This window comes from Lynx canadensis, chromosome A3, assembly GCF_007474595.2.
Source record: "Lynx canadensis isolate LIC74 chromosome A3, mLynCan4.pri.v2, whole genome shotgun sequence".
Classification (NCBI taxonomy): Eukaryota; Metazoa; Chordata; class Mammalia; order Carnivora; family Felidae; genus Lynx; species Lynx canadensis.
Genome location: NC_044305.1, coordinates 4,437,735 through 4,465,465, shown reverse-complemented (window position 1 = coordinate 4,465,465; position 27,731 = coordinate 4,437,735). Strand labels below are relative to the sequence as shown.

The 27,731-nt window shown below is 48.0% G+C and overlaps 1 protein-coding gene across 7 annotated transcripts; it reads left to right on the top strand.

Annotated features, from left to right (window-relative positions):
- STX16 (syntaxin 16) lies at positions 1–27,654 on the top strand. 7 transcript variants are annotated; one of them, XM_030309307.1, is made up of 10 exons: positions 832–910; positions 8,872–8,883; positions 16,681–16,797; positions 16,923–17,030; positions 17,440–17,580; positions 18,759–18,924; positions 20,051–20,142; positions 20,707–20,850; positions 22,115–22,195; positions 24,598–27,654. In XM_030309307.1, the coding sequence occupies exons 3-10, from the start codon at positions 16,789–16,791 to the stop codon at positions 24,700–24,702; spliced, it is 846 nt and encodes a 281-aa protein (XP_030165167.1). In that variant the 5' UTR covers positions 832–910; positions 8,872–8,883; positions 16,681–16,788; the 3' UTR covers positions 24,703–27,654. The 7 variants fall into 7 exon arrangements, with proteins under 7 accessions (XP_030165162.1, XP_030165164.1, XP_030165163.1 ...); XM_030309306.1 differs by having other exon boundaries at positions 883–961; XM_030309302.1 differs by lacking the exon at positions 16,681–16,797 and having other exon boundaries at positions 1–961.
- The last annotated feature ends 77 nt before the right edge of the window (positions 27,655–27,731 follow it).

Below are 27,731 nucleotides of genomic sequence, written 5' to 3'. Positions count from 1 at the left end.
CACTCGCGAGGGACGGACAGGAAGAGGGCCAGGGGGGACGCCAGAACCCGGGACCACAGCACGGAAACGGCCCGGGGCTGAGCTGCAGTCAGATCCGGGGATGGAGGGAGCCGGAGAAGAGGAGTGAGGAGGCCGGGGAGGCAGGCCCTGCTGCCCTCCTGGAGGCCGGCAGGCCGCTGTGGCAGTGGAGGACCGGGCCGCCCAGAGAGGGACGGGGTCAGGAGGTCGGGCCCGGGCCTCAGCAGGCCCAGACGAGGCCCAAGAAGGGAGTACCAGGCGCCCTGGAGTTCAGGGCCCAGGCCTTGCCTCGGCTTGTCCAAAGGAGGCCTAGGCCAGGCCTCTGGTGGGGAAACTGAGTCACGGGCAGGCCTCAGGGCACGGCCTGGACGCGTGTGAGCCAAGTGAGGGGTAGGGGGCACAGCCCCTGGGGGGGTCTCCGAGACTAAGGGGGGTAGGGGGCTTCAGGGCCTCCCAGTCCACCGCCGGATTGGCGAGTGAGACGCTTGTAGATCCAAGGTTGGATTGGGGTGGGGTCTCTGGGACGTTGGCTAGCGAGGCGAGGATTGGGGGGATTTAAGTGCTTAGAGATCGAAGGCAGGCCTTGAGTAGGGGGAGTCAGACAATTGGAAAGCCGAGGTGGTTATTTGGGGAGGGGTCTCGGCGCCTGGGCGAAGCGCAAAGCTGCGCCCGCCTGGCTCGAGGCCTTGTCCAGGCAGGTGTCTGTGAAGGGTGGGCCCGACCCGGCCAGGCCAAGAGCAAGAAAAGTGAACAAACCAGGAGTGCTAAGTGGGCGGGGGGCCCCTGAGCGGGGGGTCACAAAGGGTGAGACATGGCCACCAGGCGTTTAACCGACGCTTTCTTGTTGTTGCGGAATAATTCCATCCAAAACCGGCAGCTGTTAGCCGAGCAAGTGAGTAGTTACACCACCTCCAGCCCTCTGCATTCACGTAGCATTGCTGCGGTGAGTCTCCCGGCGGCCTCTCCGACACACGCACCGTGTGCACAGCGGCTCTGCCTGTCTGTCTGTCTCTTGTCTGTCTCTCTGTTTAAAAAAAAAAAAAAAGAGAAGAAGAAGAATGAGACTAAGAATAATCCGAAGTGGAAGGTCTCTGGGCGAGGGGCCGGGGACGTGTACAACCCTGGACGGGGAAGAAAAAGCAAAAACAAAAACAGTTTTAGGCCCCTGCTCCACCTCTGCCTTTGCCCTCTCTCTCTCTTCACTTCCGCAACCCTCCTCCCCCGCCTCCCTCCCGCCCCGGGCGTCACTGCCCGACAGGCCGCCTCCGATTTACATGTGTTTTAACACGGAGATTTGGAAAAATTGGGGCCTTCCGGAAGCCTTTTTGTCTCGTTTTGTGTTTAAGCCCCCGCCCTCCCCCTCCCCCTCCCCCCATACGGAGCCTCACTTTGGGTTGCAAGATCGCCGAGCCCGTATCTTTGCAAATGAACGACACCCTCCCCCAAATGAGGAAGCAGTTGGGGTGTGTGTGTGTGTGTGTGTGTGTTTTGTTGTTGTTTCACCCGTTTTCTTTTAATGGCCTCGCGGCCCTGTGTGGGGCCCTGTTCCCTGTGAATAATTGCTTCACTGTTTTTCCTGGGGGCTCCTGTTTGGGAGACTAAGGTGCTAGGTTCTTCGTTTTCCATTTCCCAGACAGGAAATTAAGCTTCTCCCTCCATTCGAACTTTAAAAAAAACAAAACAAAACAAAAAAAAACCAAACATGTATGTATGTGAAAATTAACCTTCAAAATAGCACATGCTTTTTGATTTAATTAATCTGAACCTTTCTTTAGCGCAGCGGTAGGATCTTTTAGAGGGAGGGCCTGGGAAGATTGCCGAGGGGCTTTTTTTGTTTGTTTTTGACGAGGTCTACTTACCTTTTCTGAGCTTCAGTTTCTGGCTCTTTCTTGCTCTGGTAAATCAGGGCCCGGGTTGCATGGTCTGTGCAAGACCGTGATTAGCTCTGGAAGATCTTAAATTGAAAAGTGAAGTTAGGAAACTAGTTTGTAGTGGGGGGGGGGGTGCTCCTTGCTATAAACAGGCTAGGTTTGAATAGAAGCAGCCTTGGAGGATGAAGGAAATAAAGTCACCCCCAAACCAGACTCTGAGGGACTATACTTGAAATATACAGCGCTGGGGACCTCACAGTTATTTCACCTATTAGGGACTGTATTACCTTTTAATTTTTTTCCTTTATGGCCTTACTGAATGCTTCAGAAAAATCATGCCATGTGTCTTGATGAGTGACAAAGACAGTTTTTCCCTTTTGTAACTCACAAGTGGAAAATGTCTTTGGCCATATTGCTTCTATGGAAAAGCTGTTGTAAGCCGCGTGTGCACAGTTTCAGGAATAAAATCGTGCAAATTCAGGTCAAAAGGCATAGAAAACAGGGACGGGGTATGTTTAGATTTGTATTTACTTAAGAATCTGAAGTTGTTTTTTGCATTTATAAACTGAGGAAGAAATGGTATTGTACCGAAAGAGGTGTAAATGAAAACGGGCTAATTCCAGTGCTGATTTTTTGAAAAGAAAGCTCTGAAATAAGCCAAGAATTAGAGAGTAGAAATTGAATTAATAAAATTCCTCAGTGGAACTTTAGTTTTATCAAACAAGATGTAAAAATTGCATATTCCTCAAATGCTTGGTTTTATGCTACCTGATGGGGGGCGCGGGGGGGGGGGGTGAACAACAGAACCAAAACTCGGGTTAATGTTTCTAAGGTATCGGTTTTAATTTATTGAAACAACGTTGTTTGCTTTTAAATTTTTCATCGTATAAAGTTCAAAACACCCTGAACTGTTGGGTAACATGAGACTTTTATTATCATTATTATTAATCATTAAGTCAGACAGTTTAAAAACCTGGTGTCTGAGCCGGGCAGCTTTTTAAAAGTGCATCTCTGAGTCAGACCGATTTTTAAATTGGTTTTCTAAGGTAGGCCATTAGAAAATATACGTATAAGCTAAGTCAAATAATTAAACATGGATAGCTAAAGTCTATAATTTGGAAAATTAGATATGTCAAAAAAGGTATAGATGTATTTAGCTAACTCAGGCAATTTCTGGAAAATAGGTTTCTGAATCAAACTATACATATCTAAGTCAGAACATTAGAACGATATTTTCTGTATGTTTCACCATTTAAAATGTTACATAATGATATTAGTCTCTGAAATTTTTCTCAGCTTATAAGCAATCAGATCATTTAAAATATCCTTGTAGTCAATTCAGACTATCTAAAAAATAGAATTTGCAAGTAAACAAAAATGGTTTGCTTAAGTTAGAGTTAAAAAGCCCCACCTATTAATATTTTTAATTGTATGCATTAAGAAAACACATGACATGTCAAGTTTTTCTCAAGCGTTCAGGGGTGAAGTAACACATCTTCAGTCTGCTTCCAATCAATTCACCAGAAACTGTTCTACACACACACACACACACACACACACACAAAATCAAACATGACAAGATGTTAACATGACTAAGTAGAGGGTATGATTTTTTTCAACTTTTCTGGAAGTTGTAAAAGTGCTATAAGCATTTGGGGGGGGGGTTGGGGGAGCCATGTCTAACACAATTTTTTAAAACTTTATCCAGTAACTTCTGCAGCATTTTTCACTGCATGTTTAGCTCATAGAAAATTTAACACCTCATTTCTGAATTGCAAATTTCAAAACCATGTAGCAAATCAAACAAAATCAAAGTTATTAAATTTGAATATGGCCTGGGTCTTAGGTGACATTAAGAAATAATTAGTTAATTAAGCTAATTATAATTAATCAAATTTGTTAATTTTATTAGAGAATACCTAACTGAAATGTTGAGTAGTGAAATGAGTAAAATGCAACTTACTTTGTATATTTAACCCCCCACAAATGAAACAAATAAGGCAAAATGTTACTGGTTGTTAAGTCTACTGATGAGTATGTGGGGTGACATCATACATACATTTTACATATTTTTCAGTATGTTTGAAAAATTTGAAATAAAAACTTAAAAGATATATACAGGGCATATTAAAAACGTGAGCAAAATAATTCAAAGGAGGCAATTTGTAAATATCTGATAAAACTCAGATTCATGAAAAAGGAAGCAGCTAAATTCTAGAGTTTAATTTAAAAAAATCATAACCTGAAATTTCTAGTTCCTAGTTAGAAGAAAAAGCTGCAGAAGTTGATTTCCATGTGTGTTTGTTACCTCACACACAACCCAAAATAAATCAAAAAATCACATCGAACTGCTAGTTTGGAGGAGGGGGGTTAGGGGGCTTTTGTTTTCAAGTTTTAAAGCTGAATTTTCACATCCTTATTTAAGGAAAAGGCTGTGATTTTTTGATTTGATTAGAAGGCTGTGTGCACGTGTGTGCCTCACACACCTCAAAACACAGGACACCCAAAGCCATATCGTTCAAGAAACTTAAACATGCATTTCACTGCATCCTAGTTTAAGGGGAAAAAACCCAGAAGTTCTATGGTGGCGACGGTGGGCTTGCTCTGTGCGCCTGTAGACATGCATGCTGAAACAGGTTGATGCAGCATTCAGGCAAATATGTCACAGCTAAGCAGGAATTTAAGGAGGATGTGCAGCGACAAAGCAAGCCGAGTCCCCAGGGCCAGCAGAGACCTAAAGATCCTTGACCCGACATCCCAGCTGTGATAACCCTTATGCCTCCCTTCCTCGACCACATTCTGTGATGGCTACAGGGGAATCCAGCAGCCAGTCAGTCCCAAACAGCCTTTGCCTGCATGAACCCCAAGTCTGTACCTTGTATCCTGTGGTCCTAGCTCTGGTTCTGGCCCTCAGGGTCTCTGACACGGGAAGCCTCTTCCTTCTTCTGCCTGATAACCCTGCAGCCTTCTCCTTGCCGAGAGCTTTTTCTATCTAGCTCAGCAGCCCCGGCTCACACAGCCTGGTTAAGTTTCTTGCCTGTGAATGAAATCTAGTTTTCCTCTATGCCTTTTAAAGTTTAGCAGCCAGAGCTGAACAAAATTCTCCTTAATTGTGGTTTTGCTTGTATTGATATTGGTAAAACTAATTGTTAGAAACAGACAGGGGTTGATTTTGTTTGTTTGTTTTGTTTTGTTTTTTTAGACTTGCAGCAAAATGCAATTGTTGGCGTTTCTCATTCATTGTGTTTGGGCCTCAGTCCTAGATCCCCCATCATTGTTGTGCCTCACGGCAGTGTGAAATAAAGGAAAAGAGCACTGGACTCTGAGTCTGGCGATTTAGGGTTAAGTCTCACTCTGTGGCTGACTCTCACTCAGAATGAGTCTTTAGGCTCCTTGGTCTCTTCCGACATCTTTTGCCTTATTTATAAGTTGAGGGGTTTGAGTTAGGTGGTTTCTGAGGGCCGTATGGATTCAACAATGCCTTCTTGAGTTCTGGTCCAGTACGTGGTTTCCCCTGACCAAGGCACACAGCCCTAGGAGCCCTAGCTTCAATTTGAAAAGGAGAAATAGTCAACAACGTCGCTGTGCCCACTGGGCCAGCGTCGTGCAAAAATCCTTGGAAGTGGCTCCGGGACCTCGCTGACCTAACTTTGACGTTGTATCAGCCAAGTGCAGGGTTGAAGGCACCGCCTCATTCAAGCAGTTACAGGCAGCTTGGCTTTAAGGAGCTCAAGTGAATTTACAAAGTAAAATAATCATTCAGGAAAATGTGTGAAGTCTCAAACGAATGAATGAAAAGTAGTTGTTGAGTTGCTGTTCTGACCTTGATGAGGTGCCATATGACGCCTTTGGTCTGGAATGGGTCTAAGAGAGGGTTTGGAGCCACGCGGTTAGTGTTGACTTGCCTGATCTATCCTGTGCTTTAAAATAATGCGTAATCTATCAATGGAAGCTGGAGTTAATTGGCCTTAGATTAGTTTGAAACCACATTATTTTTAATAAAACATGGTGTGCTTTAGGGGGAGAAAAGATACTGAGGATTAACTAAGGTTATAAGAAACCTGAAGTCCTTCAGTCTTGACTGTAACGTAAGCCGAGATTTATTGAGAGCTTACTATGTGCCTGGCTCTGGGCTCCGGGCATGTGGGCACCTTCTGTGTGCAGCCTCACAGAGCTCTTGTCACACGGGTGTTGTTGTTTTTCTCACGATACAGATAAGGGAACTAAGGTTTGTCCAGTGCCCCCCACCTAGAGAGTCCGGGAGCTGGGGTGGGGCCTCCGGCCAACCCGGCCCCAGAGCCCCGTGCTAACCCACTGGGCTGCAGTACTGTTTGTCGCTGCACATCCCGGAATGTGGAAGGACCCATTGTTTAAGTCTTGGGGGTGTTTTTTCCTTACAGTAGGGTAGCATCTTTCTGTGTCTTGCTCTCCAGCCATGCCTAACTGCGTTTTTACTAGCATATTGAAGGTTCTAGTCCCCACTGAGTCTGTTGGAAAATTAGTCCTCTGTCTTTAGAATCCAAGTATGAAATCATTGTATATTTCTCTTTAGAGCTGTTTGCTTTCCTGCCTCTAAAGATTCCCTCTGAGCAGTGAGGCTTACTTGAGAATAAGGGTACTTTGTTGGATAAAAGAGAAGCAAAGTTTTATTTTGGCCGTAACGGAAACAAAGTAAATATCACGATAGCATAGACCTGTGCTTCCAAGTCATTTTGCTCAACTTTTCCAGACTTCCTGAGTAAACACAGATGGGTTTCCACTTATTTTTCAGTTTTATGTAGAAAGTTCGTTAGACTATAAATTCCACATGCTACTTGGAGTTTTCAATATTTGCTTGGTTATATGCCATTGGCAGGTCAACCTAGACTTAGACATTGTAAAGATTTAGAAGGTGGTGATGTGTAGTAACGTGTTTTCATTTGGCTGTATTTTGGTTTTTCCTCATGGTAATTCTAAATGTTTTAATTTGTTTCTTGACCAGATTTTCTGGTAATTTGATGGCATTGGGGGTTTTGAACACCCTCTATTTTTAAGTAGCAAAATGGGGGGGAGGTAGGTGGGGACTCTTTGGGAAGCTGACCTCTGAATTTAATTCCCGATGTGTTACGGTAGTAGCTGACTATCACTAATAATTTCCTGAACTGTTAATAAAATTAGAGATGCTGGGGGGGGGGTGCGGGGAAGAGGCCTGAACACCTGGGTCTGTCGTCCCCTTCTGAGCCATAAAGCTCTGTGACGCTGGGAAAATGGATTTATACATTCTGCAGCTTAGTTTTCTTACTTACAACAAAAAGAGGCTTTATCTAGTCCGTGATTCTGATTTCACCTCTTATCAGCCAGTAATTGTAAAAACCGAAAGATCAGGGTGTGTGCTGGGTTAATAATCCAAGAGGACAGGCTCACGTGTAGCAGAGACCTTACCCGAGGCTCGCGGTGGTACTTTGTTCGAAGATTCGATGCCAAGTAACCACAGCAGAAGGGACAGAGAGGTACAGGCTGAGACACCGAAGTTAGGGGTTCTGCCCTCTGTCCTGTTCTATTAATAAAAACAGTGCAGTGCTTTCTGCATGAAAATGTTAAGCTCTTAAAAAATAAGAACACCGTCTTTTTTTCTTCTTAAAGCAAAAGGTAATTAAATCAGATTTCCGTTTGACACTGTCTTCTCTATTAACATTTTCTAGTACTCCTGTTATGGCAGGGTGTGTATATAAATATCATTCTCTTTGTTCTCGTGGCAAGTTGTAGAAGGAATGAAGACGCCTTTCAGGTTTATAATGTCAGCTAATTGAATTTTTACGTGGAGGAATACTGCTTGATTACACTTTTTATTACTGTCATTGTTTAATAATATTTTGGTCCTGACAGACCAGTTTCATTTGCACTATTAATTTTTAAATAAGGAACTTACGTTTTTTAATTTTCTAAATTTACTGCTGAACATAAAAAAAAAAACAAAAAACACAGTTGGTGATGGAAATTTACCACAAATTATTTCAGTGATCAATAACACAAAAAAGTAAAAAAAAAAAAAGACCTAGTTCTTTAGATTATCTATCATTGGTAAATATCTGTTCCGAAGCGAGAGTTCCATGTCGATCTAAAAAAGAACCTTTAGTTTTGAATTGAAACTTTGTCCTCTGGCTGCCGGTGCTTCTTCCTCCCTGTTCCCCCCTTAGGAAAATCTCTCGTTCTCGTTTTGTTTTGTTTTGTTTACTTGCTTTGATAATGGCTTTACCAATAACTGTGTGCTTTCTAGACTAATAATAATAAATGGCAAGCAAATGGGGAGAGTTTTTCTTTTCTCTTACCACCTGTGTCTCTCTCCGGGGAAGAAGGGTTTCTCGGCTGGCTTATTACCGCGGATAAAGCCGTGTCTGCGGGATTGAATTTGTAGAGACCTTACACGTGTGGTCACTCAAATATGATCTGAACGCAGCCATAGACCGTTTCTGTGGGTTGTCCATTTGCTAATTCTGCTGCGTTTGCAGGGCTCATTTACATGCTAAAATAGACACTTCTTGGACCCGGTAAAACTGCATTTTAGCTTTGCTCTCAAATTACTGTATCTTCCTAAGGGAAATTTAGAATATTGTATGTGGTATTTGATACTGATCGAACAGATTAGCATTATATTGTTGTGAGACTAAAGCAAGTGTATTTTATTTGCTTTATGGTATTTTAATTTTTACAACTGCTTATTGTTTCCTATCTCATTCACCGAAACAACAATCATGGTAAATAAAAAAAAAAAAATACATGTGTATTGATGTAGCTTTTTTTCTTTTTTTTTTAAAGGAGCAATCAAAAGGGGGAGATTTTTTAAATGCCTTGGTTAGTGGATCTTTATTTTTAGTCAACTTTAGAGCTGTTTAAAATCAAAGTGTTTCTCAACTGACCATGCCTTATCTGTCTGTCCCCATCCTTCTTTCTTTTCTGCTATCCCTAACTGGATGGGACTGATGGGAACAACATGTCTCTTCAGGAGCTGGACGAGGTATTGTGTTTTGAATATTTCTGTATGTTAGTTAATAAAATTATGTCTTTTTTTTTTTTTTTGAAGTCTTTGGTCATATACAGAATACTAACAGAGCTGATACACGTTTTAGCGTTTCTTTTGACTACTCATAATTGTTGTGTTTATCAATTTGATCTTCAGAATGTCTTAATATATTTTCACCCCAGGTAAATTGGTGGCTTAGAGAAGAGTTTAAGGAACAATTATTTGCTACACTTGGGAAAGTGTCTCAACTTGAGAAATAAATAGTAAAGGTTGAGTGAGCCTTTTCTTGAACTTACAAAAAGCCAGATTGTTTTTAGGATTGTGTGTATAACCCCCTGCTTTCTGCGAAGCGTGCTGCTTGCTTTCTGCGAAGCAAGGCTGCTCAGGTAGAGTGTGGAGGACATGGTGTCTGTCTGGCGAGAGCCCCAAGGAAGCGGGCTCACAACCTGGGGGCCTGCCGGGGAGGCTTCGCGGTCGCGGTCACGTGCCGGGGTGAGGCCGGCGACCCTCTGTGTGTGCTCGTCACTGCAGGGTCCCCTCTTTGCCCCCTTCCCTTCCCAGCAGCGCACGTTCGGCCTTTTCAAGACTTAACTAGCAACTCACCGAGAAGACGGACAGGGTGCATGTTCCTAGCACTGTAGTCTAGAAGCGCTAATGAAAGGGTTGAGGCAAAAGGGGATTGAACTGTGGCTGTCAGTCTTGTGTCTCTCTGACCCATTTCCGCTGTGGAAGGATAAAAATATTTTTTCCTGAGGGTAGACCTTTTAAAAAGTAACAGAGAGGAGGTATTTGGGGGTTTTGTTTATTGCAATTCAGATGGGACCACCGAGGTGGGATTCGGGTGACTGTCTTCAGAACCAGTGGAGCTCCTAACTAGTAGATGAAGATCTACCTGTACGTTCTACAAGCTGTTTTAACTAGTCAGTGGTAGGAACAGATGGGGAACAACCTGCTGCATAGCCTTCGTCGAGAGCTGGTTAAAGAAATTGGGTAGCATCTTGATTCCCTGTACCTCGAAGGGTGCGGTCCCTCCGTGGGGCCGCGGCCAACTGAGCTCCGGGACGCATCACCGAGTGGGAAGGAGCCTGATGCGAACTAGTGTGGAAGCTGTGGTTCCCGCTCTTCTGGGTTTTGTTGTTGAGAAGAGCAACTCCCATTTACGCTTGGGTGTGCTTAGAAATTTCTGAAGAGACAAAGTAGACAGTTAACAGTGGATCCCTTCCAGGAAAAGTCTGGGATGGAAGAAAAACTTCCTCTCTATCGCATACCCTTTTCTTAGGTTGGATATCTGGTTCTAAAACCTGTGCATGCACTACTTCTGTCATTAAAAAACAACTAGTATTTGGGGCGCCCGGGTGGCTCAGTCGGTTGAGCGTCCGACTTCAGCTCAGGTCATGATCTCACGGTCCATGGGTTCAAGCCCCGCGTCAGGCTCTGTGCTGACAGCTCAGAGCCCGGAGCCTGCTTCGGATTCTGCGTCCCCTCCACCCCCCAACCCCACCCCGCTCTCTGCCCCTCCCCTTCTCACACTCTGTCTCTAAAAAATGAATAAATGTTTAAAAAAATATATTAAAACAAAACAGAAAAAAGCTAGTATTTAAAAACAGCTACCCAAGGGGCGCCTGGGTGGCGCAGTCGGTTAAGCGTCCGACTTCAGCCGGGTCACGATCTCGCGGTCCGTGAGTTCGAGCCCCGCGTCGGGCCCTCGGCTGATGGCTCAGAGCCGGGAGGCTGTTTCCGATTCTGTGTCTCCCTCTCTCTCTGCCCCTCCCCCGTTCATGCTCTGTCTCTCTCTGTCCCCAAAAAAATAAATAAACGTTGAAAAAAAAAATTAAAAAAAAATTAAAAACAGCTACCCTTAAGCGAGTAGCTCATTGATCCCGGTGTCTTGGCCTCCCTGCCAGCACTGGGCCCGGGCCCGGGCCCCAGCCCTGGAGAGCTAGGAAGTGACTGCAGCTCCCCGACAGTGGAGTTAAGCGTCTCTGGGGCACAGTGGACAGGATGTGCCTGGGTTTGCCGACCAGACTCGAAAGGCATGAAGGCCTGGGGGCTGAGAGCGGAGGCCTTTTAGATTAGATGCAGCCCCTTCTTGAACAGTTGGGGGCTACGGCTCCCAGAAGGAAGTGTGAGATGGGGGATAGATAACAAACCACAGAAGAACAGAAGTCAAAGAAACACTGGCCACTTTCCATGTGAGGAGCACATCTACGGTCATGTTACTTAGGGGTCTGCCCCGGGAGCCGAGTTCCAGTCTTGCCTCCCTCTTCAGAAACTGGCTACCCACAGTGAGAACCAGCAGCCCTTCTGCTTTTCTTCTTAGCTTCTGGGTGTTTAAAGGGGGTCTCCACATCCTGTCACCAGAGACGCTGCCCGGAGGGCCACTTGGCCCCACGCGACTCCCGTGCTTCTGGGATTCTCTAGACTCAGTCAGCCTTCATTCTGGGTCCACATGGCCACCTCGTCCTCGTGAGCACTTCACTTGGCCCTTCTTGTCCTCTGTCCAGGACTGTTGTATCTTTTATGAAGTTAGCTTCCAGAATTGTACGTGACCTGGGTTTTGTCTACTTCGTTCATTGCTTGTGTTTATTGTTGACCCAGCTAATTACAATGGCACATTTCTTACCATTCAGCTCCAGGTGCTGGGTTAGGAGCTGGGGGTGTTGGGGCTTGGTGTCTAGAGCCCTGCTTCACCACAACTGCCGCAGGGCTTGGGGTCGGTGTCTTCTGGGGATAGTGAGAGTGACACACGGGTTCTGGGCATGAGTTAGAAGCCCATCCCTCTGGAGTTGAGGCCTGAGCAGAATTTCCTGACCGCATCCCTCGGGTCTCCCAGAGTGAAGCCATCTGGTGGCACCTTACAGGGTGCCCACGGTAGACTGTCATTCTGCCCGGATCAACTTGAAAATCTGCGCCCTGGGGATCCCGCTCTGCGTCTTTCTCCACAAGTAGCAATGGGGTGTCCCTAAGGAGGAAGCACACCCGCCGTTTACTTTCTTACCCAGAGAAGTGTCTGGCCCTCTGCTTTGTTCCCTGCTCTCATCTACTTCTCTTCCTGTAACAAAGTCGTCTCCCAAGCTGTTGGGTCTTTAACATTCATAATTGGACGTAATAAAAAATTACAAGATGTAAGTGCCAAGCTCTCCAAGCACATAGCCTGGGCAGGGCACGGTGACATAGTGGGGACATGGGGGCCGCAGGCCGGGCCCGCTGGTCACCTGCTTGGAAAGTCTCTATCCAGGGGGGCGGGCTTAGTGTCCATGTTTGTACAACAGGGGGCAGTCCTCTCCGAGGGCTTGTTGTTGGGGTACAGGGCTCCCGTCAGTGGAAGGACGGCAGCGACAGCACGGGCCATCATTGCTGCCTGAGTTTTTAAGGGTGTGAACAATAGTTGAGAGAAAAGGAAAATCCGTGAAACCAGCAGCATTTATATCTGGGTGGTAGGATTCTCTGATTTTTGTTTTTGTTCTCTTTTTGTATGTTTCTGTTATTTATTTTTCACACACTTAAAAAAAGTGTCTCTTTTGGACATTTAGTGTCTCACCAACCAGAAAAATTAGTCACTATTTAAATGATCACAGATTTATTTTTTAAATTTTTTTTTTCAACTTTTATTTATTTTTGGGACAGAGAGAGACAGAGCATGAACGGGGAAGGGGCAGAGAGAGAGGGAGACACAGAATCGGAAACAGGCTCCAGGCTCTGAGCCATCAGCCCAGAGCCCGACGCGGGGCTCGAACTCACGGACCGCGAGATCGTGACCTGGCTGAAGTCGGACGCTTAACCGACTGCGCCACCCAGGCGCCCCAATGATCACAGATTTAAAAATCAAACACACTGCAGTGCTGACACCCCCTGATTTTTTTTTATCCACGTGCTTTTTTACTCCCTCAAAAACCTGAGATTTCTGAGGCCTAACCATCTGTGAGCAAAGTCCCCCAGCCATCTCGAGCCCAGCGAGTCCCGCTTGTGGTCTGACTTCATCATACACACCCCTAGGTTGTCTCACGTGGAGGCGAGAGCGGCCAGGCTGTGAGTTTCGGCGTCCCTTCAGGACTTGCTAAGTGCCCGCCGCCACAAACCATCCAGAATTGTCAGTATTGTTTCTCGTTACCAATCCATTATGACGGAACTTAGTTTATTTTATTTGTGTTCAGATATGGGGGGGGGGGGGCATATGTCAGACTTTGCTAATCTCTGCGGAGGCTTTGCTGTGTCCTTAATCTTACAGGACACCAAATCAGCCTTCTTGTAAAGGCAGGGTTTCCAAAGAGTAGAAAGGCTCTAGGTTTGCGGCAGCCGGATTTATAAGAAGAGGACGCGTGTGCGCGCGTTCCTTCCGTAGATCAGGAACTTGTCCGTGCTGTCTGGTGCTCTTTAAGGGACGAGTGTCGGCATCTAAAGTGGACCAAGGGCAAAGGTAACTGTAGGGAGACCGGCAAGGAGCCCTGTGGGCGTGCGGTTTTGAACATCTGTTGGAATTTTCCTGCGTCGATGACCCCGGGTCCAGCGCACCCCCAAATCAGAGCCCCAAATCAAAGACAAGAATTCTGACATTCTCCTCAGAATTTTTACTGATTTTTTTTTTATTTAAAAAATACAGAAAAGTTTTTGTTTTTGTTTTTATTTCAGAAGCACAAGTTCGTTTTAGAAAAGCTTTATAGACCAGGATCATCATATATTCAGAGAGGGGACTAAGTTGAAATTCAGCAAGGATAAGCAAGGAGAATAAAAAATCTGGCAGTTTTTTAAAAAGCCTGTCTTGACTGAAAGGGCAACTTGAAAACTGACAGGATCATCCTGGATCTTAAGAATATAAGAAAACGTGTTTTCAGATGTGAAGTGAGGTTGAAAGGGGGTGATTGTTTTGCATGTAACATAGATTTTGTTAATGTTCATATTTGTTTCTATTTCAAGTAGTTGACATTTCTCTTCAATTATGTTTTTCCCTTCTCAAAACGATGTGGGTTTTTTTTTTCATTTTGAATTCATACTGGTAAGATACAGGACACATTTCATCTGAGTACTGCTGAATTTCTTTATCAGGATGAGCTATGGCTATAGACTATACGAGGAAAGAGACAATTTTTCCAATATTTAAAGTTTGCAGCCCCAAAGACTGCATAGACTATCTTACTGGCAAAATCCTGATGCAATGTGGGGAAGCCAGGGCCAGCTTTTTGAGCTGGGATCTGTCACTTTCGGGCAGGGATCTCTTAATTAGCAAGCTTCCTCAGAGCGTTGAAAGAGAACGTGTTGGCCCCAGTTTTAACTTATACGCATTTGGGGGGGGGCGGACACAACTCTTGGGTAAAACCAGGTACCGCTTAAAAGAGGTGGGTCCAGGGGCGCCTGGGTGGCGCAGTCGGTTAAGCGTCCGACTTCAGCCAGGTCACGATCTCGCGGTCCGGGAGTTCGAGCCCCGCGTCGGGCTCTGGGCTGATGGCTCAGAGCCTGGAGCCTGTTTCCGATTCTGTGTCTCCCTCTCTCTCTGCCCCTCCCCCGTTCATGCTCTGTCTCTCTCTGTCCCAAAAATAAATAAACGTTGAAAAAAAAAAAAAAAAAAATTTTAAAAGAGGTGGGTCCACTTCAGCTGACTTCACGTGTGATTGAAGTTTCAGGAAAGTCGATTTGTTTCAGAAAAGTCGATACTGATTACTACGCAGGTAAATTTAGATGAATACCACCTCTGTATCTTTTTTAGTTTAATGTATTTCTATAAACAGTAAAAACAGTACAAAAAAGGTCATGAGCTTAAAAGCCTACATAAAGTATTACTCTATTGCAAATGATATACTAATAAAATTAGTATATAGATTATATAATAATAATCTAGATTAGATAATAAGCTGGCGTCGAGGAAATTCTGTGACCCATGAAGAGGTACCTTAGCAGTTTTGGGGTTTGCTTTGTATAAACAGCTGGAGGTTTGAGTTCAGGTTCTGCTCCAGGAGACAGACCCACAGCTCTGTGTCCCGCACGAGTTGGCCGTGTGGTCTGTCCCTCCTGCCTTGGTCAGTATGTCCTGTGCAGAGTTGCATACCTTTCCGTGACTTCAGAGCAGGAGTTTGAGGAATAAACGGCTCGACTTCTCCCGGTCCGTTCCTGCTCTGTGTACGATGAGGTCTGAGCCCCGTTGCTGTACCCGCAGGTGGTCAGTGAGAGAGGCCGCTTTATGTTGAGACTCTTGTGCTCACTGGGAGCTGGTCCCCTCTCCCTGGTACGGTTTGGTGGGGGGTGGACCCAGGCCTGTGTTTCATGGTGGTGGTTCAGTCTGAGGGCTTGCTGTCCTGATTTGTTTTCTTAGCAAATTGCAATTCTATTTCACGGGCCTTCCAAAATGAGTGGCAGCCTGTGGAGGAGACGGGGCCTCTGGAGTCATTGGACCCAGTTTTAATCTGTCACATAATAGCTCTGTGACCTTGGGCAAGCTACTTGACTTTTCTGAGTTTCAATTTCCTCATTTATAGATTGGAATAACAGTTCCTAGCTCACCTAGTTTCCGTGAGGATTAAAACAATAAAAAGAATATAAGATTCCTATCGGTGAACTCTTGAAAACAAACAGGGTGGCTGTGGTTGAGAATTGCCACTTTATGGACCCAGCGCCCCAGATTGTGCAGGTCGGATGACACACAGTTTGTCTGTGACCCGAGATGACTCTGTGGTCCTGTAGGGTCCACGCGGTGGCAGAATGCTGGTGACTTAATCACGACTCAGAGACGCTCAGGGAGCAGTTACGAGGGTTCTGGTGTCTTCGGTGTGGTCATTGCACGCGGTGTGATCCGGGAACACACAGAATGTCCTAAGCCCGTGGGGGCAGGGCCTGGCAGGGGCGGGGGGTGGGGGTGGGGGCAGCTGCAAGATGCCAATTTGCTTGTAGGAATTTTTCTGTAAACTGTTTAGCATAGAAGAATTAGGATAGAAGAATTCTTTGAATGTAGGTTTTTGCTTATGTCACATTTTTTCCCTTTATCTGTTGATTTTTAAATTTTGTCTTGTTTCCTTATTAGAAAAGCAAACAAGTATTTGCTGAATGAATGAAAACATAACTTTAGGTACATGCAAGGAAGTGGGGGGGGGGGGGAGAAAAGCAACATAAATTCTTCACCCAATGCCACAGTATGGTTTAGGGCATTTACAAAGTATTACCTGTAAAGACTTTTATATTACTGTTTTCCATTATTTTTCAATCATCATTTGGATCTTTGGAAACTGGCATTTATAAATTCTGAACTCCGGAGGGCACCTCCAGATGGCTCTCAACCCGTTCACTGCCTCAAGGCAAGCCAGCAGCTTAACTCAGCCAGGCCCGGCCTTCCCTCCCCGGGTCTTCAAGGTTTTCGAAGCCAGTGTCTGAGACCCGGGAAAAGAACCAGAGCTCTGGGTATCATTTCAAAATAAGTGAAAACACCGCGTGTGGACACTGAACTGAAGAAAGGAAGCGACAGGCAGACTTGCGTTGAGATTTTTGAGGATTGCTTTTGCATGGTGGGTGATTTGCTGATCATTTCAGGCAGTTCTTTGAGACATTTTAACACATGGTTAATGACCTTGTGACTAAGATGACTGGCTCAGTCCCATTTCCAAAATAAGCGAAACGTGTGTAAGTAAACCTTGCTCCTACTGAACACTTTGTGTGAGTTCCGTTTGTAGCCTCGTATTTTTTTGTTTAACTTGTATCTGCTCGCATTAATTGTTGAGGTTCATGCCATCCTGTCCGTACGTAGTGCTAGTGATAAGAGGTCTTTCTGTTAAGGCTCTTCTGTTGATTTTCTTTATTACATTTCTATAGCCAGATCAAGTCAAATTCATGTTCACAAGTATGTCCGAGAAAATTAAGAACTGGTGCATGAAAAGATAGGAACACAATCCCAAATGCTAGCAGTACCAAAGCAAGCTTATGATACAGGCAAGTGCACTTACTCCTACATTTCTTGGTCTTCTCAGGGAGTGACATTTAAAAGGGTGTGAGAGTGTGCTTATCAAAATGGAACCTGAGTAACTTTTTTCCCATGTCCCTTTATTTCCCCGTAGCTTGCCGACGACCGTATGGCTCTGGTGTCGGGCATTAGCTTAGATCCAGAAGCAGCAATCGGCGTGACAAAGCGGTCGCCCCCTAAGTGGGTGGACGGAGTGGACGAAGTAAGTGGGATGTTAGTTTCACGCGATCCTATTTTTTTAAGTAATTGTATGACGCCGACACGTGTAAAGGTGCTTTTGCCGTGAGAAGCGTGACGACACGGTGAACGCAGGCACCTGGAAGTAATCCCGCCTTAGGGTCGCTCGCCTTACACCCCACCGGAAAAGGGGTGTGAGCCGGTGGTTTGGGCTTCAGTGGGAGTGGCCTGGATTAGAGAGAGAGACTCAAGCACCATGTCATGAGCAGTGGGATTTGAACTTCGATAATCTGAATGCAAAGTCGCTCACGCGTCGGTGAGACTACAAGTTGGCTGAAGCCCGGACCCTGTGCTCTAGAGTGTAGCTGATCGTCTCAGAGGCAGACAGATGCCTGGCAGGCGGCACTGCAGCTTTGGTGGTTTCATTTGCGTAGATACAGTACGACGTTGGCCGGATCAAACAGAAAATGAAGGAATTAGCCAGCCTTCACGACCAGCATTTAAACAGGCCCACCCTGGACGACAGCAGTGAGCAGGAACACGCCATTGAAATCACCGCCCAAGAGATCACTCAGGTGAGGGTGGGACTGGGTCCCCAGGCCGGAGTGGGCAGTTCCCGGCCCCCTCAGAGGCCGGAGCGTGGCACAGCTCTCAGATCGCACCTCCCTCCCCCAGAGTTACGCTTCCCAGCCCGCAGCCCACCAAGAGACTTGAGACCCCGGGCTCCCCCAGGTTATCAGCCTGTGTCTTAGACGAGTGGGGACTGTTTCCCCAGTTGTTGGTACCTGCCACCGTGAGCTGATTTAAAAATAAACTCAGAGCATTGCTGAGTTCAGTCACTTGATCTAGAGATGTATAAGTTCTTATATTAGTGCTTACAAATCGTTCATGTTACAAAATGGTCCTCGTAATTGGAAAAGATTGGGAACTTGCGCTGCCCGAGGCTGGAGTGTATTAGCATCTTCAAGAAACTTAGCACCCTAGAAACATTCCTTGTAAAATGTTAAATTTGAGCAATTAAAAAAAGTGTGTATTTATTTGAGAGAGAGAGAGAGACACTGACTGAGCAGGAGAAGGACAGGGAGAGAGAGAGAGAGAGAGAGAGAGAGACAGACAGACACAGAATCCACAGCAGGCTCCAGGCTCCGAGCTGTCGGCACAGAGCCCGATATGGGGCTCAAACTCATGAAATCATGAGATCATGACCTGAGCCAAAAGCCAGACGCCCAACGGACTGAGACACCCAGGCGCCCCAAATTTGAGTAGTTTTTAAATAATCTGACCAGTGGGGAAACCTTAGTATTTACGTTGTTTACTTGTTTAAATCTCCTGGTGCTCAGAGGTTCTGGGCGCTGGGATGTGTGGGTCCTGGCTCTTCGCAGGGGGTCCGCGCCACGGCTCCCCTTTGCTCCCTTTGCTCCCTCTGCCTCCCGGTGTTCTCGTAGGCAAAGTGGGAACAGTAACGGTAACCGCCGCCTCGGGGTGGTGGCGGGGGCTTGGGGAGAGGACCGGAGTCCCAGAGCGGTGCGTGGCCGGGCAACGGGCCGGAGGGGGTGTGCGCCCCGCCCCGCCCACAGCGTTTGGCCACGCCTGGGAGCCTCGGAGCCTCGGGTTGCTTTGGCCTGTGCGCCTTGGGTGACTCCGGCCTGTGCGAACGGAGCCTCTCCCGGCTCTCAGACCCTCGAGCGCAGCGGCACTGGCACTCAGGCCCCTCCTCCACGGCTCACTGGGAGCCGTGGCCTCCTTCTCCCAGCTCTTCCACAGGTGCCAGCGCGCCGTGCAGGCTCTGCCCGGCCGGGCCCGCAGGGCCCGCTCCGACCAGGAGGAGCGGCTCCTTCGCAACGTCGTGGCCTCCCTGGCCCAGGCCCTGCAGGAGCTGTCGGCCAGCTTCCGGCGCGCGCAGTCGGGCTACCTCAGACGTGAGTGTCCCCGGGAGTGATGGACGGGATTTCGAGGCATGAAAGTTCCAGCACTAGGACCGCTTTTTGTCTCCATCCTTCCTTTTGGCCGCTAGTTCTCCATTTCGTCCCGAGCCCTCCATCGCCACCCCTTGAGCACGTTTCACAGCTTATGCAACGAAAGGGACCCGCCCCCCCCTCCCCCCCCCCAACACACACACACACCGTGCGAAATGATGCCCGGACCGAGGCCGAGGACGGGGTGTCAGAACAGTTACATGCAGCAAAAACAAAACTTACTCTTTGCCAAGCTCGAACAATGTGAAAAGCATTCTAGCACGTTGGCGAGGCCCGTAGCTTCCCAGATGTGGGGTTGGAGGACAGTGCGAACGCGGAGGTAAAAAGTTGCAATCACGTGGAAGCTTCATATTTGCAAAACAACTGAAGTATTCGAGTGCCTGAAAATCTTTTCTGGGAGTGGGTGAAATGCTGGCTGCTGGCTGTCCTGGCCAGTGATCCTCTCAGCCTGCCCTGCCCTTTCTTCCTGAACAGTGGGAAGTCTGGTGTCAGCCTCGTCTGCGTTCGAATTACCTCATAAACTAGGTTTTTCCTTATTACCACTGCAATCAGTAATATCCCCACATACTCAAAAAAAAAAACAAAAACAAAAAAACAAAAAAAACCCTAGTTCCCCCTCCATCTGACAACTGGCATATTGGTATTTTAATTTTATTACTTCTAAAACTTGATTAGGGCCATTTGAAATTGTTACTAGAGATGCTTCTGGAGAGAAATACCGATTTTTTTAAAAAAATGTTTTGTAACAGCAGTGCGATTAAATATTTCTGCCTTACTTAGAGATGCTCAGATGGTTTCAGTGTCCTTTTGTCACTCACTTGGCATCGAGTGAATTGTACCCATTTGCAGTGTGATTTTTGTCTTGAAAAACGCCAAATGCTTGCATATTGTTTTATGTTTATAATCTTTACTCTCCCCCCACCTCTGTTGGAGATAGGCTTCTTTTAAAGCTGCTGAGAGTACCTCCATTTTGACTGTTGAGTTTTACTCCAGATTTCCCTTTTTAATGGCGGCGCAGTAACCAGGACGGTTTACATATTCCAGTAAAGTGAATTCCTATCTATGATAGGCATGAAGAATCGAGAGGAAAGATCCCAGCATTTTTTTGATACAGCAGTACCACTAATGGATGATGGAGACGATAATACGCTCTATGATCGGGTACGTGAAGGGGCTGCAGAACTGACTGCTCCACACTCGCGCTCCGCTCTGTTCCTTCTCTTCATAGACCGTTGGCTTGTGTGCGATGAGATGGGTCAGCGCTGCTTCAGGTAGAGTCTGTGCAGCGGTTGCAGGAGCGGTCGTGGGGGCCATACTGCTTCTCCCTCTGCAGAGGCTACGAGGAGACCTTGCAGTCTTGCCTTCCGGAACCTTCAGGAAAGCAGTCTGCCCACCCCACTTGGGGAAGAACCCAGAGAAGCGCAGGGTTCATCCCGCTGGTTTTGCTCCTCGGCCCTTGCGGAGCGGCCGACGTGGGTTCCCCCGCGTCCCCTGCTCGGGCCAGTCGTGCTTTAGATCCTGCGGCGTGTTTTAGGAGTTTGGATCTTGCCTGTCGGGGGAAAATCAGTGCTTGTGTGTTGTTTACCTGCTTTGTGGAAGTGTTTCCAGAATTCATTCTTTGACTTACGTCTAACATCACACACCATCCCTTTCTGGAGGCGGGGCGGGGGGCGGGGGGCGGGGGCGGCCTCCAACGTACAAACCCTGTATGTTTTGTTTCGCTAGGGTTTTACAGATGACCAGTTAGTGCTGGTGGAACAGAACACGCTGATGGTGGAGGAGAGGGAGCGGGAGATACGCCAGATCGTGCAATCCATTTCTGACCTGAATGAAATCTTTAGGGACTTGGGAGCGATGATCGTGGAGCAGGTACGTGGTTTAGCTCCCTCGTCATTGAGTTTTCCTGCCGTACCTCGGGTCCTTCTTCAGACTTCTGATTCTGCATTCCCGTCGGGGAACAGAATTTGCCCCTCTCCCCCCACGTGTGCACGTATGTACGCGTGTGCGTGCACGTGTACGTAGGTACATGTGCAGATTACATACACGTGCTAACGTCACTCCCTGTAAAAATACCGAGAGCTTTGTTTCTCTCTCTTTTTTTTTTTTTTTTTTTTTTTTTTTTGAAGTAAAAAACAAATATCCAAAGGTCTCCTATTCTCCGACCGAACTCCAAGGATGCTCAGGGGACCACCCCGCTTTGGGGGTCTGGTGCCCCCCACTCAGCAATGATTCTGGCAGTAGATAAAGTTTCCCTTCTAATATTGGCAGGTTACTGCGTAATGGCAACGGGAACCACTAGCTTTCAAGTAGAATTAAATTGTCTGTTCGCTGTTACAATCTGATTACGGGGTTTTATTATCTTGCCAGCAGGGATTTGGGTCCCGATCCCCCTGCCACCAGCTGCAGAATGGAGTGTTGAGGCTGTGGAAGATCTAGTTACAATAATTACTCCCGTGGTTCCCAAGGAACTGCTCTTGCTATCTCTACTGATACAGCGTGTTCCATTAAGAGCCCTGTTCTTGCATGTAGCCTGGTGTTCCCTTCTTTCTGTGTGAACCGAGAGATTAAACAATTAAAACCAGAATTCTCCTGGAGGCAAAGGTGTAATTTGACGTGGCGGATTGGAGCTCGCTGTCTTTGCTCCGACCCATGGAAGCCTGTGTTGACGTGTGTAGACATGATGGGCAATTTCCAGGCCTCATCATGGCTGGGTCTAGTTTAACCCGCGTTCTCTGCTTACCTGCATCCAAGTATTTACGCAGCGGATGGGCACAGAAGTCAGCCCTTCGCCTCTCAGAGCCTATTTCCACTGAACCGTATGTTTTTTAAAGCCCCAGTAAGTCTGAACGTGGCATATCTTAGAGTGGCTAAATCCAAAAAAGAAATCTCAGTTTGTCAGTATTTCTGTCTCACGAGGTAGACTTTATTGTCACTAACACAGCACTCTGCCATTGAGTGCCTAATATCGCTTGGGGATGGATTCCAGAGCTTTCCATGTGCACCTTTACCACCCAGTTAAGTAAAACAGATAATCCTGTGCGTAACGATGTCTGCAGTGTGCCTTTCTCATTTTTGAAGTTCCGTTTTTCCCGTTGGGGTTGTTGATGGTCTGTAACTGTCATTTCTTACTCAGGGTACAGTCCTTGATAGAATTGACTATAATGTCGAGCAGTCCTGCATCAAAACCAAAGACGGCCTGAAGCAGCTTCACAAGGTAATGTCGGATGTTTCGGTAACCTAGAACTCGAGGAACTGTTCTCAGACACCAAGGCTTCCCCGGAGGACCCTCCGTGTAGCAGCACAAGAACGCACACTGGCGGCTTGTGTGGAGCCGGCCGTGGCGGTGGTTACCCTTGTCCGGCAGGAAACGGTTCCAGGTGCACCTCACACGTGGGTTTGACGTTGCTGAGAACTCCCTCCCGTGACAGGAAATTACAAAGCAGCTGGGCTTTTCTTTCTGTCAGAAAGCATCTCGCTCTTTGAATCTTGTTTCAGGAAGTCAGGGGAACGGGCATTTGTTAGACGCGCGTCGAACGTTCTGTTGGCTCGTTGGTGCTGACTCGGGGCTCTCTTGTTGTGACGCCCTTCTGATGGATTGCTGCTGGAGGGTCATTCCGGAGCAGATAAAAGTCTCGTTTTCCCTTTTAGTTGCCACGGCGTCTCTGTGTGCTACCTTGAGAAAAGAGCCGTTTGTTGACGTGAGGCTAGCTCCCTTACTCTTTGCTGGGAAGGCGGCTCTTTCGGGAAGATCTTTCATGATACTTGTTAAAAATAAACGGGAAGCGTCCTCGAAGCCTGGTCGTCAGTGATGAGAAACCCACACATGCAGCCGAGGGGATCTCGTGTGTAATTAGGGGCCTGTGTGCTTTGAGAGGGACGAGGACGCTTCACAAAGGAGACAAATTTCTGTCCGTTTCCTTGTATCTTTGAGACCCGGTGACACTCGGAGCCATAGCGTGAGCATTTTTCCAGTCCACTAACGAATCGCTCTGTCGCTCTGCGGAAGCTGGCTGCTCTCCGGCCAGGACGGCCCCGGCTGCGGGTGGTGTCGAGTGCACAGGAGGTGACGCCTGCCGAGGTGTGACCAGAAGCCCTTGACGCTCGCTGCCGCAGCAGGGTGGGAGTGAGACTCCCGGCACCTGGTGCGAACAAGAGGCCCGCCTCAGACGGGCCGAGGGCTCGAAGCTTGCGGACTCGTTTTGCCGCCAGCCTTGTGTATGGGGGTGACCGCCAACTCGAGTTTCCCCGCTCTGTAATACCCAGCTTCTGATCTGCTGTTGCTAGAGTTTCTTCAATAAAAACTAGTGAAACGTGTCCTCTGATAGAACGCAGACCACGGGCAAAGCTTTCTCCGCAGGAGCGTACAAATCCAGGGGGAACGAAGAATGTTGTTTCAGGGTCTACTTCATGAATCATTTTGAGAGGTTTTTAAGTCCCGTGCGGCATCGGCTCCCCTGGCGTCCCGGGTTCCTTGTCAGAGAAGTGAGCCAGCCCCGTCTTCCCTCTCACGTCACGTTCCGTCAGCAGCGTGGCCGGCCGTCAGCCGGCCGTCACCTCCTCCGGGGCTGATTGAGCCTCGGGAGTGGCCGCACACGGGCCCGACTGGCAAGACGGGCTGACCCGTCTAGGCCGCGGTTTCCTCCTGGTGGATGAGTGGCTCCCAGGGGGTAGGTGGGTTCACTTAGGAAGCAGAACTACCAGTCAGAAGGTTGGCGGGGAGCACGGAAGTAAGACAGAAGGGGCTGGATCTTCTCGGCAGACGTGGCCATCAAGCTGCCGCCTTCTTGTCCTTGCCCGTGAAGTAGCCACCCCGCCACCCGCCCCCGGGGCAGCGCGGGGCCTGCTCTTCCTTTCTCTGGGCCAGTCCCCGGGAAGCCGAGGCGGGCCGCCGTTGGGTTTGTGCGCGGCAGGGGAGGTGTGACGGCTGGCGCGTCCGCCCCCTCTCCCGGCCTCCAGGCTGAGGTCTGCGGGTGCGGTGTGCAAGAGGGTGCGGGGTCGGCAGAAGCACGGGGAGGGAGGACCGCGGGCGGGGGGGGGGGGGGTCTCTCTCTGCTCTTGCTACCCATGGCTCACTCCTTCCCATTCCCATCTCAAGGGAGGGGTGTGCTCTTGTTTCCAAAGTCAGGGGAGGCGGAAAACACCCTCTGGGGGGCCGTCAGTCCCACGGGGGAACCGTAGCCAGTTGTTGGGCGTCATGGTGAAGGAGGTACACGTCCGTCCGAGGAACCGTGCCCAGGAACGGGAGGCTCGGGTGGGAAGAGTGGCTCGTCGCAGACGGTGGGAGCAGGCGGGGAAGCGGGTCGGCCCGGCCCTGAGGCAGAGCCGTGGACTCCTCCTGCCGGCCTTTGTCATAACGGCGGATCCCGGGCCCGGGCTCTGGGGCGGGCCCGGGCTCTGGGGCAGCCCCGGGGGAGATGGGTGGCTCCGGGACCGCGGCACTCGTCCACTCGTGTCGATTAATTGTGCCGGAATTGGCGGGCGGGACTCTGATGACGTAGCCCGTGGCGGAGACGCCAGTTAGGCAGACAGACCCGCAAGCCCAGAACCGGAAGTGGGCGGGCTCGCTATTCGGCTTTTCGGGGAAATGACGGCCTCTCTCCCCTCCTCTTTCTGTAGGCAGAGCAGTATCAGAAGAAGAATCGGAAGATGCTTGTGATTTTAATACTATTTGTCGTCATCATTGTCCTCATTGTTGTCCTGATCGGCGTGAAGTCTCGCTAGGCGGCCGTGCGGCCACGTGGGCCGCCCGTGTGCGCTCCCGGGCGCGAGGGGCTCGGCCGCCCTGCGGGCACAGCGGAGGCGCGGGCTGCGGACCGCGTGGGGGCGGCGAGCGCCTGCCTGGACCCCTCGTCACGGTCGTGCTCCAGCAGGGGGATGAGCTGCTGTTTCTCCTTCGTTGTCAAGAATTTAAGGACCTTTGATGCTGCTGCAGAATAGAGATTGAGTTCTGTCATCGGTTATAATATATATTTTTTTTAGAAAGAGAAAATGAGTTGAATGTTTACAGGCACTCCGCAAGCTGTTCGATATTGTATGTGCATATGCTATTTTTTTAGCAGTCATGTCTGAGCAGCATGTAAAAATAATTTTTGGAAACGTTTTTTAAAAACCATCTGGTTTTTAAGAAATTTGGTACCAAAAATTTATGAGTAGAGGCAAAAATGCCTCTTCATCTTTCTCTGTATATTTTCCAGTTGAAAACAAACTGAGAAGTCCTTTAAGAATTTATAATCCGTTCCCCATTAACTTAATTTAGCTTTTCCATCACTGTTAATGATCAGAGTAACAAAGTGTGAAAAATAAGAAACCATCATTGATGTTAATTAACACATTTAGATGGGCCAGTTAAAACAGCTTCATAAGTTTAAATTAATCGTAAATGGACTATTCCTCATTTAGAGTTTGTGCACTGCATTTTCTACTGTAAACCCAAAGGGGTTACCAAACAAAACCACCTAAATTTAAAAGTTGGTGATTTGAACCAACCGCACCTGAAAACATGAAAAAGGGAAGCTTGGCCGTGTCATGGAAGTCACCAGAATCAGCCAGTGTGCCCCTGTCCTCGTCCCCAGCCATCCTTGCCCAATCCATTACTTACACACTAACTACATAATGACCTGTTCAAACTAGCCACCATTTAATGAACTGTGAATTTACACAGAGGCCATTCTAAATGGGTCACCCCATTTAGGATTAGTGGATCTCAAATTATTAACCAAACATCACTCCATTTCAAAGTAGAATATTCCACCAGGGGCATGATTTATCGGCTCTTGCGTTGCTGCTTAACATGCCCGGAAAGTAAGCACGTTCCGACAGATTGTGAAAATCTTGACTAGAAGTCCCTCATTTGTGCGAGCACGAATCAGATCGCCAGAGTGGGACTTTGCCGTTTTCTTACCTATTATCACTATGGTGCTCGAATATATTCCTGGAACTGTAGAATAATGTGGAAAGCGATGATGGCTTTGAAAGCTCAACTTGTTCACGTTTTTACTTGGTCTTGAGACGCCAGTATAGTTCTGATGGTCTTTGTATAATTTTCGATGGCTTTTCCATTGTTTTTTACCTCTCCTGAGAAGTTTGCGAAGAGCGTGACCTCATTAAATGTGCTATGTTTTATTTGGATCAGTCACATAAAATGTGTCTTTAGAATTGACTTTGAAGTCGTTTCCAGAAACTTAAACGCAAGTCCAGACGTTCAGGTTGTCCAAACAGATCATGGTCTTAGCACCCACACCCATGCCCCAGCCTGCCCCTTCCCAAGTTCCCGGCCACCACTGGTTTTCTCACGACCGATGTGGCTGTAGAACGATCCGAAGGTGCCCCTGGCATTTCAGGAAATCGCCTGGTATTCCCTGACCAACCATTATGTATTAGGCAAAAAGGTCGGGAAGTAAGAATCCACCTCCTTGATCACCCCTGACATGTGCGGCTTCTGCAGATCTTGAGAAGAGCCGTAGGCATTTTCTAGTCACAGCGGGTTTTAATCCGGTGGCCGAGTCGAGATGTTCCTCTGGACCGACTGCTCCCAGGAGCGGGGGCCGTTCAAGGTCACGGGGCTTCCCTCCCCAGCGGTGGACAGCGGTGGACAGAGGCTCGGTGGTCTTAACGTGCAAGGCAAGTGACCCTTTAAGAAAGGATCGCCAGAAAAAAAAAAAGAAAGGATCACCATTTATTTATATTTATTTTCAGTTAACAGGGTGATTGGGGCTGGTTTTTGCCCCCCTCACCCACCAGGGTAAAGTTAACGGATCTGACAGAAGTGATCTTGAGGATCTCGAGTGAACTGAGAAAGCAGTGCAGTGCCACAGAAAGCCCCCCGCTGTCTGCTGCCATCACCTTGTCCCCAGGCGGGGAAGCGGCCCCAGGGCGTGTGCTCCTCAAAACACTGTATTTTTCTTTTGAGCCTTTACTTAGGGAAAGATCAGCAGCCTTGGGGGAAGGAAGAGTAGATTGGTCCGGGGGCCCTGGGGCCTCAGGGTAACGGGTGATTCTCTGCCTCTGAAGGAGACGGGCTCCTTTTGCTCCAGACGGCCATTGTCCCAGGGAGGGCCGGGCCATTCAGCTCTGTTGGGCTCTGGTGGTAATGATCGCCAGCCCGGTCTCTCCCCGCGCCTGGGACACGACCGGAGAAAGGGGGTGGGGGGGAGGGGGAGGCTCCCTCTGGGCAGCCCTGGGCTCGGCCCCTGGACACCTGCCCCCTTGAACGTGTCCGGGGGTGGCTCCGTTGAGGGGGCCGGAGAGGAGATAAGGAAACGTTTACCGTCAGGTCTCCAAAGCTCCTGATCTTTCCTGCGATTGTAACAAGTCTACTGTCTCTTGTTGTATTAATTTGGGGGTGGGGGGTGCTGGCTTCGCCATGGGCGTGAAGCGGTGTGTGTCTCTAATTTAACGGATTTACCGCTTTCTCTGCTAATTGAGAGAGCATTATTTATTTGTTTTGACACGAGTGCTTTCAGTGTTTTATCCTAGCTAATGGCTTCTTAAAGGTAATAAAACCCTTCCAACCTAATTGGTCAGATAAGACTTTTTTCCTTGTGTGCTTAAATAAAGCAATTAGTGAAGCGCTTCTATCCAAAATGACTCTTTTTTTTTTTTTTTGTCCTTTTTTAAAACTAATTCACTGTTACTGGAAACTTTTTGTACAATAAAGCAATCATGCGGATTAAAGAGCATCCTGCCGTCCTCGCATTAATTTTAACGACGGGGCTCGTGTTTTCTTCCAACGCATCTGTGTTACAGGAGGG

Coding starts and splice junctions, on each gene's coding strand:
- STX16 (XM_030309302.1), top strand. CDS start 830: ATGGCCACCAGGCGTTTAACCGACGCTTTCTTGTTGTTGCGGAATAAT. Junction 17,031..17,439: donor GGGTGGACGGAGTGGACGAA/GTAAGTGGGATG, acceptor TCATTTGCGTAG/ATACAGTACGACGTTGGCCG. Junction 17,581..18,758: donor CCGCCCAAGAGATCACTCAG/GTGAGGGTGGGA, acceptor TCCTTCTCCCAG/CTCTTCCACAGGTGCCAGCG.